The following is an 18,975-nucleotide window of genomic DNA, read 5'->3' on the forward strand; positions in this document are numbered from 1 at the left end:
GATATTTTTTCTTAATATCCAAGGTCTGCAAGGACCTCAGTCAGTGCCGGATGCAATATGTTCAAACTAGCAATCCTGATCATTACTACTACTGCTATTTTTGTTATTTCTTCTCCATAAACCCACCAAAATGGCTCTGCTGAGTTACCAACAGCCTCCCATCCCCACCCCCGGCGATCTTTACTCCATTCTCGGTTGGGGGGGCAGGTTAATACATCCCTGCTTGTTTAAAATTCCTTCTTTGGCTTTTAAAGCACCCTCTTAGCCCAACATCCTACACCGACTTCCAAACCAGGAAGCTAATCAGCACACAGAGGTGGCCTTGAATTTGAAAATCCAAAGCCCTTTTGCCCACTGCTGCCTCCAACCACCTCATCCAAAAGCAGGTGATGCAAAACCCAGCCTGCTCCTAACATTGCCGCATCGAGGCTGCCGCACGCCTGGCCCCCTTCCTGACCATCATTGCATGTCTCACTCTCTGGCTCCTTTGAGGTCCCAGCTCAAATCTCACCTCCCCAGAGAGACCCTCCATAACCCACCGCTACCATCAGGAGCATCTCAACCCGAAGCAAACTTAGTGAGCTCGAAGGGCAAAACCGCAGCTGTCCCTTCAGCTGTGGCTGCCTCGCTCCCCGCTCACCTGGATCAGCGTCTCCAGCTCCTGTGGGCTCACGCAGATATGATCCCGCAGGAATTCCGCCTTCTCCAAGGCAATGGTGTTCTTCTGGCTGCTCTCGAAGGGCTGCTCCAAGGCCCGGAAGACCAGACCGCCGGTGACAAGGTAGACCACCACAACCACGAAGATCGCGACGACGGTTTTCCACTTCATGACGGTCTGCAGGCCCCCCTGGGAGGTGCCTTCCATCCTGGCTACCACCGTGGCTCGGGAGGAGATGGAGAGGCGCGGGGTGGCGTAGGGCCCGTTAGTGGCACCCTTGGGCTGGCCCACGGGGGGCGCTGCTGCCGGAACGGCCACTGAGAAACAGGGCAGGGGACAGGAGAAGAGAGAGTTTGTTGATAAATACAAGACACACGACTTGTCAGAAACAAAGCACAGATGTCTTTCTCAAGCCAGCTTTCAAACGGGAGGTTGAAAACCTGGTTCACCAGGCTGGGCAGCGAGGGAATCTGATCAGTGGTGAGGTGCCTATTTGAGTTCTTGGAAAAGGAGCCCCAGGAGTTCGGGGGTTTCAAAAAAGGAGTAGTAACTGAGTTCAACATTCTTACATTTCTCTGCAAGGGCTCAATTTTGAAAACCAGGTCTCCATGGTTTATAATTCATCTCTTCTCTCAAGCTTCCTCGGAAAAACAATGTGTAAGATGCAGGACAGACCATCATATTTGAACAACAGACACACTGTGCAACTTGGAGAGGGAATAAATAGGAGACGGATGCCCAGCTATTCTGTCTACCCACTGAGGACGGAGGACACCAAGAGCAAAGAGGAGATGAACGTCTAGTGAGTTTCAGAGTCCCTTTCATCCGGTCCTGGTCACAAAACAAAGGGAAGAAGAGCAAGCTTGCTATCAGGCAGACGAGTCAAAACTCAGACACAGTAAAGAAAGTTTGGGTTTCAGAGGTGCCTGGGTGGCTCAGTGGGTTAAAGCCTCTGCCTTCGGCTCAGGTCATGATGCCAGGGTGCTGGGATGGAGCCCCACATCAGGCTATCTGCTCAGTTGGGAGCCTGCTTCCTCCTCTCTCTCTGCCTGCCTCTCTGCCTACTTGTAATCTCTGTCTGTCGAATAAATAAATAAAAAATCTTTAAAAGAAAGTTTGGGTTTCAGAAGATGACCAAAGTGGAAAAAAAAAAAAAAAACAGGGGACTGGATGGAGGGAAGTAAACAATAAGTGATGTGCATGTCAAGTAACTTGGTTTCCTAGAAAAATATAAGAATAATAAAATAGATTCTAAGCACATTTCTCAACAGAAAATGCAATGACTTTAGTGACCGAATTTTGTGTCTGTTTTCCTCCAGTAAGAAGCCTTTGGAAAAGAAATTTCCCCTCGGTTTGAGAACACATCGAATTCTCAAAGGTCCCTGGTCTCTAGAAGGGCAATCTCATTACCCTGGAAATAAATTTGTGAAGCTGGAGGCTTTTCTAGAATGGCAGGAAGAGCAGGGTCGTGTTGCACACACGACGCTATCATGCACTTTGGAGATCTGTCTTGTGCAGCAGTGAACAGCAACGCGTTCGATTTTGCTCTGCCTTTATTACACAAACGCTTATTATGGCCTCTGTCATAGAGCAGCCTGGCTGTTGTGTAAATAAGGTATTAGGGGATGGTATTAGGTAATTACCTAAGTGGAGCAAACAGTCCCACTCAAGAGAGTGGACTGCTCGCTCTCTGCCTTGGGAAACTCAAGACAAACAAAAGCACGCAATGTCCCTCCCTCCCTGTGCAGAGCACCGATGACCCTGAGGACACCCAGCCAGAAGGATGGCCACCTCAAGGAATCCAGGTCTGCAAATACCTGCCTTTCCTCCTGCAGCCTCAAAATCAGCTTTTCTCTTTGAAAACCAAACAGAACATCAGCCTTTAATTGGACGTGATTCTAGCAAATAAAATCGTAAAATGTTAGATTTCCTTCTGACTCACTGAATGCAAAACCGTCTGGAATCTCTCACTGAAAGATTTTAGAGTCCGAATCAGTACCGTGGGCATCATATTCTTGCTAGTCCTTCCCCGCAAAACACGACTTTCAGGTTCCTGTTAACCTTTGTTGACACTGAAGTACGTCTTGTCTAGGTTTCTTTCAACCTTGCCCCCACATTTCCCACTCATTACCCTCCCTGCTGCCTCTCAGTCCCCTGTGCCTCTCTCTCACCTTTCCCAGGATAACCAACCTCATGGTGGGGGTCATCACGACGGCTTGCCTGGGCCAATCCAGCAGCTTCCTAAGCGACCTCCCCTGCCTCCACACGGACCCACCTTTGACAAAGCTGGGATTAAATACTACTTCTGGAAGCACCTCCCCCCCTTCTCCCTTGTCCCCTCTGTGGTGGGCAGAATAATGGCTCCTGAAGATGTTCACATCCTAATCCCTGGACCCGCCGCCTACATTACCTTACATCACAAAAGGAACTTTGCAAATGTGATTAAGTTAAGGATCTAGAGATAAGGAATTATCCCAGATTACCAGTGTCAGCCCAATGTAATCACAAAAGAGAGGCAGAAGGGTCAGAGAAAGAAAACATGTAAGAAAAGAAGTAGGGGTGACAAGCCAAGGGATGAAATCAGCTCCTAGAAACCGGAAAAGACAAGGAACAGACTCTCCCCTAGAGGCTCCAGAAGGATCCAGCCCTGCCGACACCTTAATTTTGGCCCAATGAGACAGATTTGGAACTTCTGACTCCAGAATCACAAAATAATAAATATGCATTGCGTTAAGCTACTAAGATGACGGCAATCTGTTACAGCAGCAATAAGAAACTCATACGCCCCTCTCCCTTGCTAGGTTAGGTCCCTCTGGTCCACACTCACTGGGCTGTTTACTTGTCATTGGACTTAGAGCTTCAGGAAGGCAGGACCCAGGTCTACCCTCTCACCTCTGTACCCCAGTGTCTTGTACGGTGCCTGGCACACAATACGCTGATTGAATGAGGAATAAAAGGAGGAGACCTTGGCACATCGAAACCATACATACAATGTGGGTGAGGGGTGCTCAGTGGGAAAGAGCCAGGCACTCCAGCGGCCCTCAACGGCGTGCCCCAACACAGCAATGCTCTGGTCATGCCTCCGCAGTCCATGGATGTTCCTTTGGCCGGGAGCCCCCTCCCCACCTTCATCTGCCTGGGAGACTCTCACCCTCCTCAATCTCAGCTCAAAGCTGCCTCCCCCACAAGGAGGGAGGCATGCCCGTCTCCCCACAAGCCTGGAGATCCCTGGGAGTCTGAAAGCTTGTATTTGATTGTTGGATCTCCATTTCTTGGCACAGCGCCTGGCCTAGAGCAAATGTTTGTTTTCTGTTGTTGTTGTTGTTGTTGTTGTTGTTGTTGTTGTTGTTAACTCCTTCAGACTCTAAACAAAAGGCCCATCCAAAACCCCACCACCCTCAGTGACAAGCATTTATTTAATGCCAAGTCAGCAGGAGGCGCCAAGCTCTGGTGGGGCTAAGTCAGAGTCCCTCCCGGCTTCAGGGGTTTGATAACCTACTTAGGGAACATCCTTCACAGTGTCAGGTGACGAGATGTGAGGAGGAAGCCCAGTGACAGCCTTGAGCTCAGAGGTCAGCTGCCACTGGGCCTCCTTCACTGACTTGCATCACGGATGTTTCCGGGACTTCTTGCATTCCTGAGGCTGAGCAGAATTGGACCTGAAAAAGATCTTTCTCAGACCAGTTCCTGATGTCAGTTTGCTAAGAGGCTGCCCCCGGGAGCAGAGTCTGAATAGAATCCAACAATCCCAAGTTTCCAAAGCACCAGGAGAGTTTCAGTCCCAAAGCCATCAGTGTCTGGTTGACCACTTACTTTCTCTGTTTCCTTATCTGCTGAAGGTGGATAGTAAGGACTCCACTGGAGGGCTTCAAAGCACATGCATGGTCATAGCCACCGCATATCCCCGCTTTGCAGATAAAGAGACTGAGACCTGGAGAGAGTACATGGCTAACCGGAGGTCAAGGGGGCAGAAAGCGGGGGAGTCGGGATTAAAATGAGAATAATCTGACTTCAAAGTCAGTTCTCTTCTGGAGCGTAGGCACAGAAGAATAGGAAACAAAGACATTCCCCTGGTGGAAAGGGCCCTTTTATCTGAAATGTATCAATAATAGATGGGGCATAGAAAGTAATGACCTATCATTTCTCATGACTCCCCCGGAAAGTATCCGGCAGCAAACGCACTGCCAAGAAGTGATGAGAAGGGAAAGGTGGGAAGGGCAATATCCCTTCAGTTCATTTTCATTTTAGAATATTTCCTCACAAATGCTCGCCCATTCCACTTTCACCTAAACTCGGGTAGATATGGGAGCACACACGGAATCTGCTTCTTCGTGGTTGAAGAGGTTCGTGGTAGTTTTGAATTTTTCAGGCTTTCTCGTGCCCTGTACTTCCTGCCCATCCTTGCACTCAGTCAACAAACACTGGAGTCAGCCGGGTGCCATTGGCGCTGGGCACATGGAAAGGAATAGGACCCATCCCAGCCTTCAGAGTCCGTGGGAGAGTCGACGAGGATCTTACACAAGCACGAACCTAGAGCATCATCACGAGACCTTGTGTGGAGAGCACTTGTCATTATCTGTCCCCCTTGACAGGTGAGGCTTGAAGGCCCAGGACAGCAGCATCCTTGGACCCATGTTCAGATACCCAACCCCAAGTGCTTCCACTCCTCCATGCCACTTGAAGCAAATGACATCCCCAGGACTCAGGGTTTCTTGGCAACATGAAAGGCAGCCACCTCAGAGATGCCGCTGTCACACAGCAACTGCCTATTGACCCAGGCAAAGTACAACGGATTGCAACACACTGACGAGAAGCAGAGAACTCCTGCCCTCCCCCCAACCCTCCCAGGCCTGGCACGGGTCCAGGGCCACCTGCACTGGCCACTCGGAGTCCAGAGAGCTCTAGGGGAATGCTGAGCCCAGTACGTGGACTTGAGGCAAGTGCAGAGGGTGGGTGTCGGGAAGAAGGAGGAACTCGGAGGAGCCTCACAGCAGCTGGTTTCACCATGACCGTCCTCTGAGAAGAAGAGAGAATATGCGAGGTCCTTCTGAGGCCACATATGCCCACAGCCAGACCTTGTTCTTTCAGCTTCCGTCTGACAGCCATACCTTAAGGGGGCTCAGACTTGTCCTGATAAGAACACAGAGACAGTCTACACACACTAAGTGAGCAAGCCATGCAGGTCCCCAGAAGGCCACCGCAGAAAAGGTTTTTTCCTTTGGGTTCAGGGATTTCTCTCACCTGGCCCTCTTAAAACGCCAGGCTTTGCATCCAGAAAGAAGAGAACAAGGCATCGGGAAATTTCTGGGACCCTTTAGAGACAGAGAACCAAGACGAGAGGAAACCAGACTAAAGGGAGCTGAGAACATGCTGCCACCTTGACTCTCATCTGTCCCCTCCTCTCCCTTTAGGGCAGACCCTATCTTCTCTCACCAGAATCACCTCCAAAGCCTCCAGTCCTGCCTCCTCGAATCCATCCTCCACATCGCAGCCAGGTGGCGCTCTTCCAGGTGTGACTCTGAACTCGGCCACCTGACACTTGTGCTCCTCTGAAGGCACCATAGTGATTTGTTAAAGCACAGGCTCCTTCCAGGACCTGGTGCCTGCCTGTCTCCCCAGGCTCACCTGCTGCCATGCCCCCACACACAGCCTTTGACCCTGCCAAACCCAGCAGTACCCTGACCCTTGCATGCTGAGCCACCTGCTGATGTGGCCCTTAGGGCTGTCTTGCTTCCCAGATACCTTTCTTCTCCCCAGTCTTTACCTGGCCCACAATACCTCCTACTCACTTCATGAGTCACTTCATGTGTCACCACCTCCAGGAAGTCTTCCCTGACTGCCCAGCCCCCAATATAATCAGATGTCCTTCCTCTATGCTTTCCTTATGTCTCATTGTGGTGCCTAGCACAGTGCCTACAATTGAGTTGCTCCTACTTATAATTTACTGAATTCCTGAATTCATTCATGCATCCATCCATAAATTTACCTGCATTTATGATATCAATTTTACACACTTCCCCAACAGAAAATCTGACTGCAGAATTCACTGAATCTGGTACTATGAGCAGCCCCAGTACTGTAGTATTTTTTTCCCACAGACAGACATCCAAAGACAGGGGTTAAAGTTCTCAGACATTGAAACAGCCTAAGGAGAGCTCCTCGTGATTTGTTCAATTCCTAGGGAAGACAAGAAAGAGCCCAGGACCAGGGCTCCTCCTTGTCCATACTGAGCTGGTCGGAACAGCCTTGTCCTTTCCCACGGCCCTGCTCCTCTTCCAAGATCTGGGGCTCCCTACTTTGTGGCTTTCCCAACAGGCCCCACACTCCACCATGCTGGTGCAATGGACTCCTCTGTCGTGACTGTATGGTCAACGTCTGAAGGCACAAAGCTATGGCTGGGGCTCTGTTGTCTAGTTCCAAAATGCTTCCTGAATAACATTTTGTCCCTTATTTTTTTCTTTAAGATTTTTATTTATTTATTTGACAGACAGAGATCACAAGTAGGCAGAGGCAGTTGGTGGGGGGGGCGGGAAGCAGGCTCCCCACTGAGCAGAGAGCCCGATGTGGGGCTCGATCCCAGGACCCTGAGATCATAACCTGAGCCAAAGGCAGAGGCCTCAACCCACTGAGCCACCGAGGCACCCCCATACTTTGTCTCTTTAACTTTTTTCCTCCGTAATTTAAATTAGAGCACTTTTTAAAAAAAGAAAGAGTTTTTTCCCCCTACCTTTTGGATTAAAAATAATATAAGCAGCTGTAGTTCCCAAAATATCTCCTTTACCCTGGGGCCAAGTGTTTTAAATCCCATTGTCAGGGCCCATTCCTTCCAGAAAGAGGTTTGCCTTTCCCAGGTGTTTTGTCAAAAACAGTTACCTCTCCTCACTGGGCTCCAGGAAGGAGGACCTTTCCCAAGCAGCCTGGAGCTGGGGGATCCTTTGAAAACTCTAATCCTGCTCCTGCTTAAAACCCCACAATTACTTCCACAGCTGTTTACATGGCCTCCAATGCCCCATGTGCTTAGGGCCCTCTTCCTTCCCCAGCCCTGCCCCACCCTCCACATGCTGCCCTCTGACCCCGGCAAATTTCCTTGGGTCTCAGCTTTCTCAAGCACGTAGATCACAAGTGGTTGTACCAATCGAACCAATTGGTTTTACAGACCCACAGTAGAAAACAAAACTGAAAAATGCATGTTAATCCATTTGGCAGAAAGATCCTATGACTTAAGTCTATAAGCCAATACACTGTCTGATTCCCTAACCTAAAGAAATCTGTTCACTGCATCCCACCCAGTGATGCTGACAGAAGCAGCTAGAGATACTTTGATAAATTCCGTTTTATCAGAGCATAAAATACAGAGGTGATCAGGACACTAATGTTTTCCAGTGATGAAGAGGGAGGGGCATTTAGAAACTTCATGTGCCATTTATTCACTTATTCAACAAATACATGCCAACTCTGTGCCAAGAGTAGTAGCAAACTCCACGCTCTGTGTCCAGGCTGCCAAACCACCATCTGCCAGGAAACTCAAGGGACCAATTCTTTTGAGAAGCCCAAGGCCAGTGAAACCAGTGGATGTAAGCTTCTCCGTAGCTTTGATTCTCCAATGTAGCTTTAATCCCTCTTCCACTCTCTGCTTCCTCTGCTCTGATCCAACCTTCCCTTCCCATCCCAAACCTTTCCAAAGACATCTCAGATCCACCAGACTAAAGACCTCTCCAACTTTCTCAGCATATTGAGGGAACCTTCCTCCATCTTCTTCAGTGACACCTGGGCTTTCCCTGAGGACACCGTCCTCTGAGTGTGGCATTCAGGTAGAGGTTGTTCAATCTCCCTCACCCACAATGTCAGCCCAACCTGTCCCAGAAAAATAACACTCTATACCCTTGTATCCAAATCCCTGTTCCTTTGAGATCCAAATCCTCTGACTCCTCCACTTTTTCCTCTTCCCATGGCTGTCGGTTGGTAGAGCTGCATTCTCCCCTTGATGCCCCGAAGTTTTCGTCCAGGTCCTGCTTTCCTCCTGAGATATTTCAGTTGTTTCACAGACAATCCATCCAATACCCAAACTCCCATTTCCTTGATTTCATCACCACTACCATCATCTCCAATCCACTTCAACCAGTGACTCAGGCCACTTCCCCAGAAGCAGGTCCCGAGATGAAGATTGGTGTGGAAACAATTTATCTGGGAAATGCTTCACCAGGAGAAGCCCCTAAAAGGGTGGGGAAGCAGGGCTGGGAAGAACAGGAAACCAAGTAAGCATGGGTTCCAGCTAAAGTCCTATCTCCTGAGCCCATGGGAGCTCTGCAGCATAAATGCCTTCTCCAAGTTTGTCCCAACTCTCTTACCAGTCAGTCACTAGCTACAGAAACCCCTGGAGGGACATAAATGCTCAGGAGCATCCTGGTAAGAGATGTCAGTAGACCAAGGAAAATCTTCTCAAAAGGGATTCTTTGTAGGGACAAGCTACAGGAGGAGAAGTGCATAGACTCTGGAGGAGGGGTACACAGGGTCAGGAAGAACGTTCTGGAAGGCTGGAGGAGCACCAGTAGTTTCCACTACAGCTGCCTACTCCTATGTCCACATCCCAAATGTCATTACCACAAGAAATGACCCTGCCTCAGTAATCCACTTCAGACCTGAGCTCCCTATCCACCCAGCTCTCTCCCTGTGACTACCCCCACAACACATCCTGCCCCCACTTCTCACTCTCTCATGCCCCCACTCTGTTTTCTTCCCTCCCCGCCCAGCTTAGATTCCAAGTTCAACACTTCACTCTCCAGCTCACAGACTCCACTCCCTCTCTTTCTGTCCTTTCCTGGAGCCACTTCTATGTATTTTTTTCTCTCTGCTCAGAGACCTCACCCAGGCTGCTAGATGCCACTGGGAAATCAAACAGCCTTGGGGATCACTGACGCTCCAAACCTACACTTTCCTTCTTCAGCTTGGGGCCACACAGCCAGCTGCCCTGTCTCCCTGCTCAGAAACACCCATCTGGACAGACGTCATGGAGATATTAAGGTGTATCTGACTGTACACGACCTGAAATTGTACATGGGGATCCGTCTGCAAGACAGCTGTCTACTTTATAAGAGGATTTGCTGGGGAAAGCACTGGAACGGCAAGCTGCGTGTTTGACTAAAAGAGGCTGCGGTTTATATGTGTATATCTTTAAGAACAAAACATTTATGTAGAATGATCTGTACCCTCATTGTACCTTTGTGCTGGGGTCACTGAGATGGAGTCTCAACGCCCCAGTACACTGGGCCCCTGGGATAGCCACCCGGAGCTCCTGGCTTGCTTCATAGCCACTAAAACCTCCTATATTTAAAAAAAAAAAAAAAAAAAAAAAACTTGGATGAAAAAGAAATTTTAGATGGCTCTTCCTTCACTGTGCCTACTAAGTCGCAAAAATGAATGCAATCCATCAAAGGCGGAAAACGGTTTCTACAAAACACCCCACAAAATGGCTTTGCCTTTCAGCATCACCCTCTGGATAATTTTCCCCTTAGAGTGGCTCCTTTAATGCAGTCTCAGAGCTGCTGACATCAGCAACATTTCTGTGATTCGCTGCAAATGCAGCCATCAGAGGCTGGGAGTGAGTGCGGGAGGGAGGAAACGAGAAACCTAAAAGGGGAAAGAATACCCACATTGTTCCTCATGAGGCTGGGGAGACAGTGATGTAGTAAATACCCGTCCGTTTCTCTGAAGCCTGAGAAGTGTTTCCAAATACTATTAATAGCTCTAATTGGTGAAGTCTTCAAGGAGTCAACAGACTTACTGGAAAATTGGGTGAACAGATCTAAAAAAGACAGGGAAGGGAATCTTTGATAAACCAGCACTTCTAGATTTGGGGAACCAAATGGGATCCGATGAAGCCAAGAGTCATTTCTGGCTAGGGAATCCTATGGCTGAACTCCAGGGGAGTTTCCCAACCAACCAGGAGCTGCTGGATCTGCCCTTCTCGTCAGACCAACACCTCCCTCCACTGCCCTGTTATCTGCAGTCCTTTCTCACTAGTAATCCCTCCTGCTAGAGAGTAAATTCCTCTAGATGCCCCATTGCTCTGGGACCCTTACCTCTAAATCTCCCAGAGTCCCAATCCCAGTGCACAGCATATAATAAGAGCTCAATTAATATTCATGGCATGGATTCGACAGATGCTGGTCTAGTATCAAACATGCCTTAGGAACCAATCCACACACAGGTGATGAAGCAGGACCCTGGTGTCCGGGAGCTCACCAGCTAAAAAGGTGGATGAACTGGGGAAGCAATCTTCCCCCACCATGCCCCTGTAATTCAGAAAGGGCCCAGCACTGAAGGATCCAGAAAAAGCATCCAAAATCTCAGAGGGCAAACAGATCCCTGCCTGGATTCTGAGGAAATCTTCCAAGCTGTTATGCTGGTCCTGAACCTGTTCCCCAAGAAACAGCTCATAAAACAAGGGAGTACAGAAAGAAGTGTGCTCTGGCATCATTTTCCAAAATTTACTCCTCTTCCATGTTACTTCTGATGGGTTCTCAGACCCCCAGCTGTTACCCAGATGAACCCCATGTGATAGGTTATCAGCAGTTAAGCCATCCTCTAAAACATAATTCCAATCAAGGAACTGCCCAATTATAAGAACCATAGGACCTGGCTCAGAAATGTACAACCAAAACACAAATTAGCGAATATTGGCACATTGTAGGACTCAATAAAATAGTGTAAAATAAAAATGTCCCGTTCTGCCTACCATGTAAACAAATGTTAATGAAGGATGCAACAGTCCTTGTAAATAGCAAAGCTCAGGGGGGAAAAAGCACAAGAGAAAAAAAAAAATTTCCATAGATAGCTAAACCTATCTTTCGGGTTCTCAGCTTTTAACCAAGGAATATAATCCTCATAGAAAATCCTAGCTGGTATTTAATGCGTCAAACGCTTTGGATTCAACCTGTATTTAATTGCTTGAAAGTTGCCTCTAAAGAGGTCATTTGAAATACAGTCTTGTGGTTATGACTCCTCCACTTCATAGAAAGGAAAAAGAAAAAGAGCCTAGAAATTGTTATAACCAATTAAAATAGCAAATGACACAACCTAGCTACCTGGGAATTTGTGGGCATTTCCAAGAGTTCCCTGCCATTTAAAGATTTTTAATGGCTCCTCAGATGCCAGTGGCATTTAAGCTGCTACAACTGGGAGGTGCTGAATTCAGCAAAGCCATTTGCTCCAGAGTCACAGGGCAAAATTAGGTACGTCATGGAGTTAGCACTCGGTTCCTGAAGCACAGCCAAAAGGGCCATACCACTTAACTCACTGGAAACTTCCACGTGAAGTCCATCTCCTGACATTCTCTAAGTGGTTCACAGGTACCAGGGTGAGGTCTTTCCATTCATGGATCTCTGTGGGTTATTGGTCCCTGCGGCACATAATGCAGCTTCTATCATCCGATGAGTGCCTACTGTGTGCTCGGTACTCTATGAAGTGCCCTGAGGGAACTTAAAAGGAGCATTAGCTATCACCAGAAAAAAAGGGTCCCTCAAGGTTGGCATTTCTTACTGGTCCTGGTGACTCAACCCAGAAGCAGACCTTCTACTTAAAGGTGGCTTCTACTTGACAGTCTAGCTAGTGTAGGTGAGTGTGCTAAAATTCATACCACATGAAATTCATCATTTTAACCATTTTAAAGTATACAAAACTCAATGTGCGCTGAAAGATTCAGCAAAAAAAAAAAAAAAAAGCAGGAGAAGAAGTTTAATTTGTATTTCAGATTTTCATAAATTAGGATAAGTAGAGCTCATGCAATATTTGGGATATACTTATACTTCAAAAAAAATTTTTTTTTCCGAAATTCACATTTAACTGGGTGTCCTGCATTTTATCTGGTAATCCCATGTCAGAGGGACAGAAGGAGAACAACCATCAACCACCCAACACAACCAGCCAAAAATGTAGGTAAGTACAACACTGGGTGATACAATCATAAAACCATATAAAAACAACCAGGCTTGAACCTCTGACACCCTATCACGACTGCCCTTCCCAGGACCCCCACCACCTCCACCTCCCAGAACCAGTGCCCACCAACATGGCCGCACCTGACTTGGCCTCCCATAGCATTCTGCATGTTGCCTGCTGAACAGGGAGCCTGACGTGGAGCCTGATGTGGAGCTCCACACGGGGATCGATCCCAGGACCCTGAGATCATGACCTGAGCCGAAGGCAGACGCTTAACTGACTGAGCTCCCCAGGCATCCCAGGCCTTACTCCTTCTTAAAACGCTCCCACTTCTGGCTTCTTAACACCACATTCCCAAGGTTTTCCTCCATTCTCTCTGGTTTGGTCTTGTGGGTTTGGTTTGGTTTGGTTTGGTTTGGTTTGGTTTGGTTTGGTTTTTTGAGAGGAAGAAAGCACACACATGTGAGCAGGGAAGGAGCAGAGGGAGAGAGAAAGAGAGAGAATCTCAAGCAGGCTCCATGCTCGATGAGGAACCTGACACAGGGCTCGATCTCCAAACCCTGAGATCATAACCTGAACTGAAATCAAGAGTCAGATGCTTCACCAATGGACTGAACCACCCAGGTGCCTTCCCTGGTCAGGCCTTTTTAAATCCACTCTACAGATTCCTCTTCCTAAAAATTTGTAAACATTGGACTTTTGTGGGGCTCATCCCTGTGCCCTTTCTTCTCTGCATTCTCCCCATGATTGATCTATTTCAGGGCCAAGGTTTTAAATTCCACCCATTTGGGACGCCTGGGTGGCTCAGTTGGTTAAGCGGCTGCCTTCAGCTCAGGTCATGATCCCAGCGTCCTGGGATCGAGTCCCACATCGGGCTCCTTGCTCGGCGGGGAGCCTGCTTCTCTCTCTGCCTCTGCCTGCCATTCTGTCTGCCTGTGCTTGCTCTCTCTCCCTCTCTCTCTGACAAATAAATAAAATCTTAAAAAAAAAAAAATACTTTAAATTCCACCCATTTGCTGATGACTCTCAGATCTTTATGCCCAGGGAAGCAGAGGACGGGAGCCAGCAGGAGGCAATTCAGGGATCAGTGTGCAAAAGCCAGAGGAACAGAAGGCACGCTGCATCCCAGGTGACAAGACAAGTCAACACTGGAGGCGGCCAGACCCCCCTGCTGCAGAGAACGAGGGAGCTCTGCTGGCTACTTGGGTTAAAGGGATACTGATACCTGGGTCACTCTCGCTATCGCCATAACATCTAGGCCACTTATGACAGGAACAAGAACCAAGCATTTAATGATGACAATCTCAAAGTCATCCTCATGAACTACACAGAGGGCAGTGTAGCCACCACCTGAATGGCCAACCTTCCTCTGTGTGGATACCAAGAAAGCATGGGCTTCGTTCGCCATGCTCAATCCCAAGGTCCGAGACTTGGTGCACTAACTGGAAAACCCTTCAACCATAATATTGACCTAGCAATGGGCACTGGTGGGAGCTGGGATCAGAAAAGAGAAAGAAGCATTTGGAAGGACTGCATACCCTGGGAAAACTGTCCTCAACTGTCAGGGGAGGGGAGACTGTTTCTTCTAAGAATAAATTTCAACTCCAGAAAACACATCTCTGACTATCAGCTTCATACATGCAAATACCAATGGTTCAGTTTCACTGGCAGACCGAAATTGTGTCTCACACTTTCTATGTCCAAATTGTATTTGATCACCAACCAGCCAAAAAAGAAGCCTCCTCTCCCAGGATTGGTATCAATATCCACCCAGTTTGCTCAAGATAAATGGCCAGATTGTCAGAGGCAACCTCAAGTCAGCCTCCCTGTGGCTCCCTCCGTCCTAGAGTTCTGTCATTTCTACTTGCAAACAGACCTAGAAGGAGGCCTGGCCGTCCTTCCCCCTACCCCACCATTGGCCCAGGCCCCACTACCTCTCTACAAGACTCTGGCATAGCTCCTCACAGGTCCTGTCGCCCCATGCTCACCACCGGCCCCCACTCCCCAGGGGATCTCTGACCAGAAGTCACAAAACGTTTTCAAACATAAATCCTATCACCTCCCTTCCTCAAACCTTTCCGTGCTCCCACTGTTACCTCTAGGATAAAATGCAGGCCCCCTACTCTGACCCCCAAGGCTTCACAACAGACCCCCCCCCCACTTCTCTGGTTTTGTCTCCCCACCCCTGACCCCACCCTCACACCCTGCATCCCAGCCTTCCCTCACTTCACGCAGGGTCTTCTTCCCCCCATTCTCCCCAGGGCTGACACCCACCCGTTTAATGTTACCACCTCACAGAGATCTTTCCTGACCACCCTAAACAGCCCCTCTCCGTTTGTCTCTACCTTTGCACTTTACATTACTTGCAGTTACATTATCTGCTGCTTCTTCCCCAGCAGCCTGCCCCTCTAGAATACCAACTCCAAAGGCAGAGAATTTGCTCATATGGCTCACTCTTGTATAGTCAGTGCCTAGCACAGCTCCTGGCACATAGTAGGCATTTGATAAATACTTTGAATGAATACATAAAGCCAAGGAAGAGGTTTATTGTGTAATAAGTACAAATTATTCCAAAAATCAATAATATAATTTTTTAACCTAAAGGGGGTCCTAAATATCAGGTGGTCATCTAAAACCCTCAGCTAGAGGATATAAGCAACTTACCCAAGGCAAGTGGCAACCCCAGGATACAGGCCTGGTGTCCATCTAACTCTAAAACCCATCAAGACACCTTGCTGCCTTCATGCTCTGTTGCAAGAAATTCTCTGAAGGAGCAGGTTGAACCGTGATCCTGTATTCATTTGAAAATTTAACCTGAGGTTCTCAATTGGGTACTAGTAAATCCTGCCATAATCCCAAATTGCAATCTTTGGTGTTCAGGACTGGACTTCAACCAGTGAGCACAGAGATCAAAAGCTGAAGCATGGGAGACACCTGCTTTTCATGTATACCCCAAAATAATTCCCCAGAATCTTCCATTTAAGTCCAGCTGCACACTGTCTCAAACCAATTCTTTTCTTATTCCTAGACTCTCACCAGAAATGCCCTCAACTGAAAGCAGTGAAGGTACAGAAAGGCACTACTTTGGAAATGACAGCATAATGTATCTTCTTATTCTTACTGCCTTGAAGCCTGCCATCAAGTCCTCCCATACTTACAAATCAACAGAGACTGAAATCCATGACCTCCTGAAAGGACTGCCAATTGCACAACGTTCAAAAGATCCATTCACAATTGTACAATACACAACCTGCACAACTGTACATGGTGGCCCTACCTCTTAAGGCCTGCTTCATCTCTGTCAAGTTCGTGATGGCTCGACAATCTGGACATGAGCTAAAAAAAAATGTTCTTGTGCCAGAAAATTCAAGTTTCCTTTCATCACAAGTGAACAATTGCTGGATACATCTATCAAATTCTGCAGTCTGCTAAAGAAGAGGATGATATCATACTTTCAGGTTATTTTTTAAAGCACTTTCCGTCATTAAAAAAATTTGATATGAAAAAGTAAACAAAAAACATCCAAAGATCACAGTACGATCACTCTCTGGGACGTACTTACATACTAAATAAATCAGTCAGGATAACCCATAAGATCTAAATCAAACCAAAAGTCTTAAAAATTGAATAAACCCTCTCTCCCTCTTCTATGACTTTTAGTTTTATGGATTTGTGCTTACACAGGCACTTTAAAGGTTAGATTCTACAGCAGATGGTAATGCAGATCTTGTCAGCAGAAAAGACTTTAGCTAGTGACTGAGATCTTGAGCCTGAAATTAGGTTAATGACAGTGGTACAACTCATGGGCCAAGTTTGTAAGCTACAAATAGCCAAGAGGGATGTAGAATAGACCAAAGGTGTTCAAACTTTTCAAATAAAACCCTTCCATTTCAAGGAAAGATTTTGTTTTAAAACCTTGAATTTCAAGTAGAAATTCAATTGAACGGAATAAGATTCAAAATTTAAGTGGAAATTATTGCGATAGAGGTAAGACTCCAATTGAAGGAAGGAGTCAGTGAGGTAAACCTAACAGACAGAAGATCTGAATCAAACTAAACTTCCTTCAAATGAAAGGGTTTTGTTCTGGAAGTTTGAATTTTGAGTGGAAATTCAACTGAACTGAATAAAATTCAAACTTTAAGTGAAAATTCGATAGATACAGACACAGATGTAAAATTTCATTTGAAGGGAGGATTTCATTCTAAAAGTCTGAATTCCTCTGATCTAGTCCACACTACTCTTGGATATTGGATATTGGATTCAGTAGTACAAACATTAAATATGAAATATGTATTAATATTATCATATAGTATATTGCATTATATATAATACAATGTATGGTATAATACAATATAATATCATCTCAAAGCATGCTGTATGGCTGGAATTTAGAGGAGGGCCCAAAGTCATATGAGCTTTGCCTCCTTCTCAATCTCTATACTCAGTCCAAGATCCCCTTGGGACCCAGAAGATTCATGAACATGGATGGAAACCATGAATCTGGAACAAAGAACACCAAAGGAATATCCAGAACTTGGGTTCTAGTCCCAGCTTTGTATTAACTTGCCCTGTCACCTTCAGCATGCACTGTGGGAGCAGACCTAAGCATCAATACCAACTTGTGTCACTTAACCTACTACTCCATTACTCTCTCTTGTCTATAAAATGGCAACAGTAATCTGCCTCAGGGGATACACTGCAAATGCAATTGTATCAGACCCATAAGGTGATTACTATATTGAATGGCTGTAGTGAATATTTAACAATCACTAGTTATGATAATAATTAATTCATTAGATAAGGTCTATAGGATGGGAAATGTGTTCCTGAATGTTGAATACAATGCTAATTGAAACATTTGCATTAAATTCTCTTTGTGTCTTGTTTTGACAAGTTTTATTGAGACTACCATTAGGGACTGTCACTGGCTTTCTTCTTCTCCAGACACTGGTTAATTGAAACCCAAATGTATTCATCTTCACCTTTTGGCTTGTAGGCTCCTTGCAGCATCTCAATTTGCCCCCACAGCAATTGGCTCGGGGTCCTACACAGAGTCAGTATTCTATCAGGGTTTCTTAAATGAATGAGAGCTTACCAGTTCTGAATTCCAATACAACAAAAGCCAAGAGAAGTCAGGTGCTTTAATAAATAAAAGAGACCCTCACTTCAGAGCACATCCAAAATTCAGAAGTGCACTGCATCCTTCAAGCCAATTGGCCTTATAATTGGCCTTCTGGTTAAGCTTCAAGACAGACTGCATTTTTCCCGAAACTAGCCACAACATCTCCCATCCTGCATGCTCTCCTCACCATGAGGCTGGGATATTCCACCCACAAGACAGAATCTCTATGCTCCCTCTCCTTGTATCTGGACAGGTTTCTGACTAAGGCAAAAGTCGCATTGTCTGACCTCCAAAGTTTCCATAAAAGATCACACCACTTCTTCCTGGTTCTCTTGGGACACTCACTCTTAGAACCCAGCTGCCATGCTATGAGGAAGCCCTAACTAGGCCATACGGAGAGGCCACATGGCATGGGCCTGTGTGGGTGCTCTAGCCAACGGCCAAGCTAAGATCCCCGTGGAGAGTCAGCCATAACTGCCATCACATGAGCAAGGAAGACTCCAGTTCATTCCAGTCCCCTCCAGCTCCCCACTCGCCATCAATATTCATAGGGTTATCATTACACACCCAAAGAATATCCAAACTCCTTCTCTTAGTTCTCCACGTTTTGGCCACTACCTACCGGCCCCCTCCACCTCAGTTCCCCATCAACACCCTCCAAGAGCCACACCCAGATTTTCTGAGTTAGTTCCCACCTCTGGGACTTTGCATTTGCTATTCCCTCTGACTGGAATAATCTTCTTCTTCTTCTTCTTCTTTTTTTTTTTTTAAGATTTTATTCATTTACTTGACAGAGATCACAAGTAGGCAGAGAGGCAGGCAGAGACAGAGAGAGGAAGGGGAAGCAGGCTCCCTGCTGAGCAGAGAGCCTGATGTGGGACTCATCCCAGGACCCTGAGATCATGACCTGAGCCGAAGGCAGAGGCTTTAACCCACTGAGCCACCCAGGTGCCCCCTCCCTTTTCTTTTATTTTTTAAGATTTTATTTATTTATTTGAGAGAGAGAGCAGAGCGAGAGAGAGAGAGAGAGAGAGCACAAGCAGGGGGAAGAGAGAAAGAGAGCACAAAAGGGGCAGGGCCAGGCTGAGGGAGAAGCAGAACCCCGCAGAGCAGGGAGCTGGATGCTGGGCTCGATCCCAGGATCCTGGGATCATGACCTGAGCCAAAGGCAGGGATTTAACTGACTGAGCCACCCAGGTGTCCAACGGCTGGAACATTCTTGCCCAGATCCTTGCAAGGTAGCTTCTTGTCAATGCTC

The 18,975-nt window shown here is 47.0% G+C and overlaps 1 protein-coding gene across 4 annotated transcripts in view; it reads right to left on the reverse strand.

The window, feature by feature from the left end:
* The window catches only part of KCNK10 (potassium two pore domain channel subfamily K member 10), a 131,756-nt gene that overhangs the window by 69,418 nt on the left and 43,363 nt on the right, over positions 1–18,975 (reverse strand). For all 4 annotated transcript variants that reach the window (XM_032878571.1, XM_032878570.1, XM_032878568.1 and 1 more), the window contains one exon: positions 641–975. In XM_032878571.1, coding sequence (XP_032734462.1) covers positions 641–975 — 335 coding nt within the window. The remainder of the gene's footprint in view (positions 1–640; positions 976–18,975) is intronic.

This window comes from Lontra canadensis, unplaced genomic scaffold (genome assembly GCF_010015895.1).
Source record: "Lontra canadensis isolate GAN:19392208 unplaced genomic scaffold, GSC_riverotter_1.0 scaffold64, whole genome shotgun sequence".
Lineage (NCBI taxonomy): Eukaryota > Metazoa > Chordata > Mammalia > Carnivora > Mustelidae > Lontra > Lontra canadensis.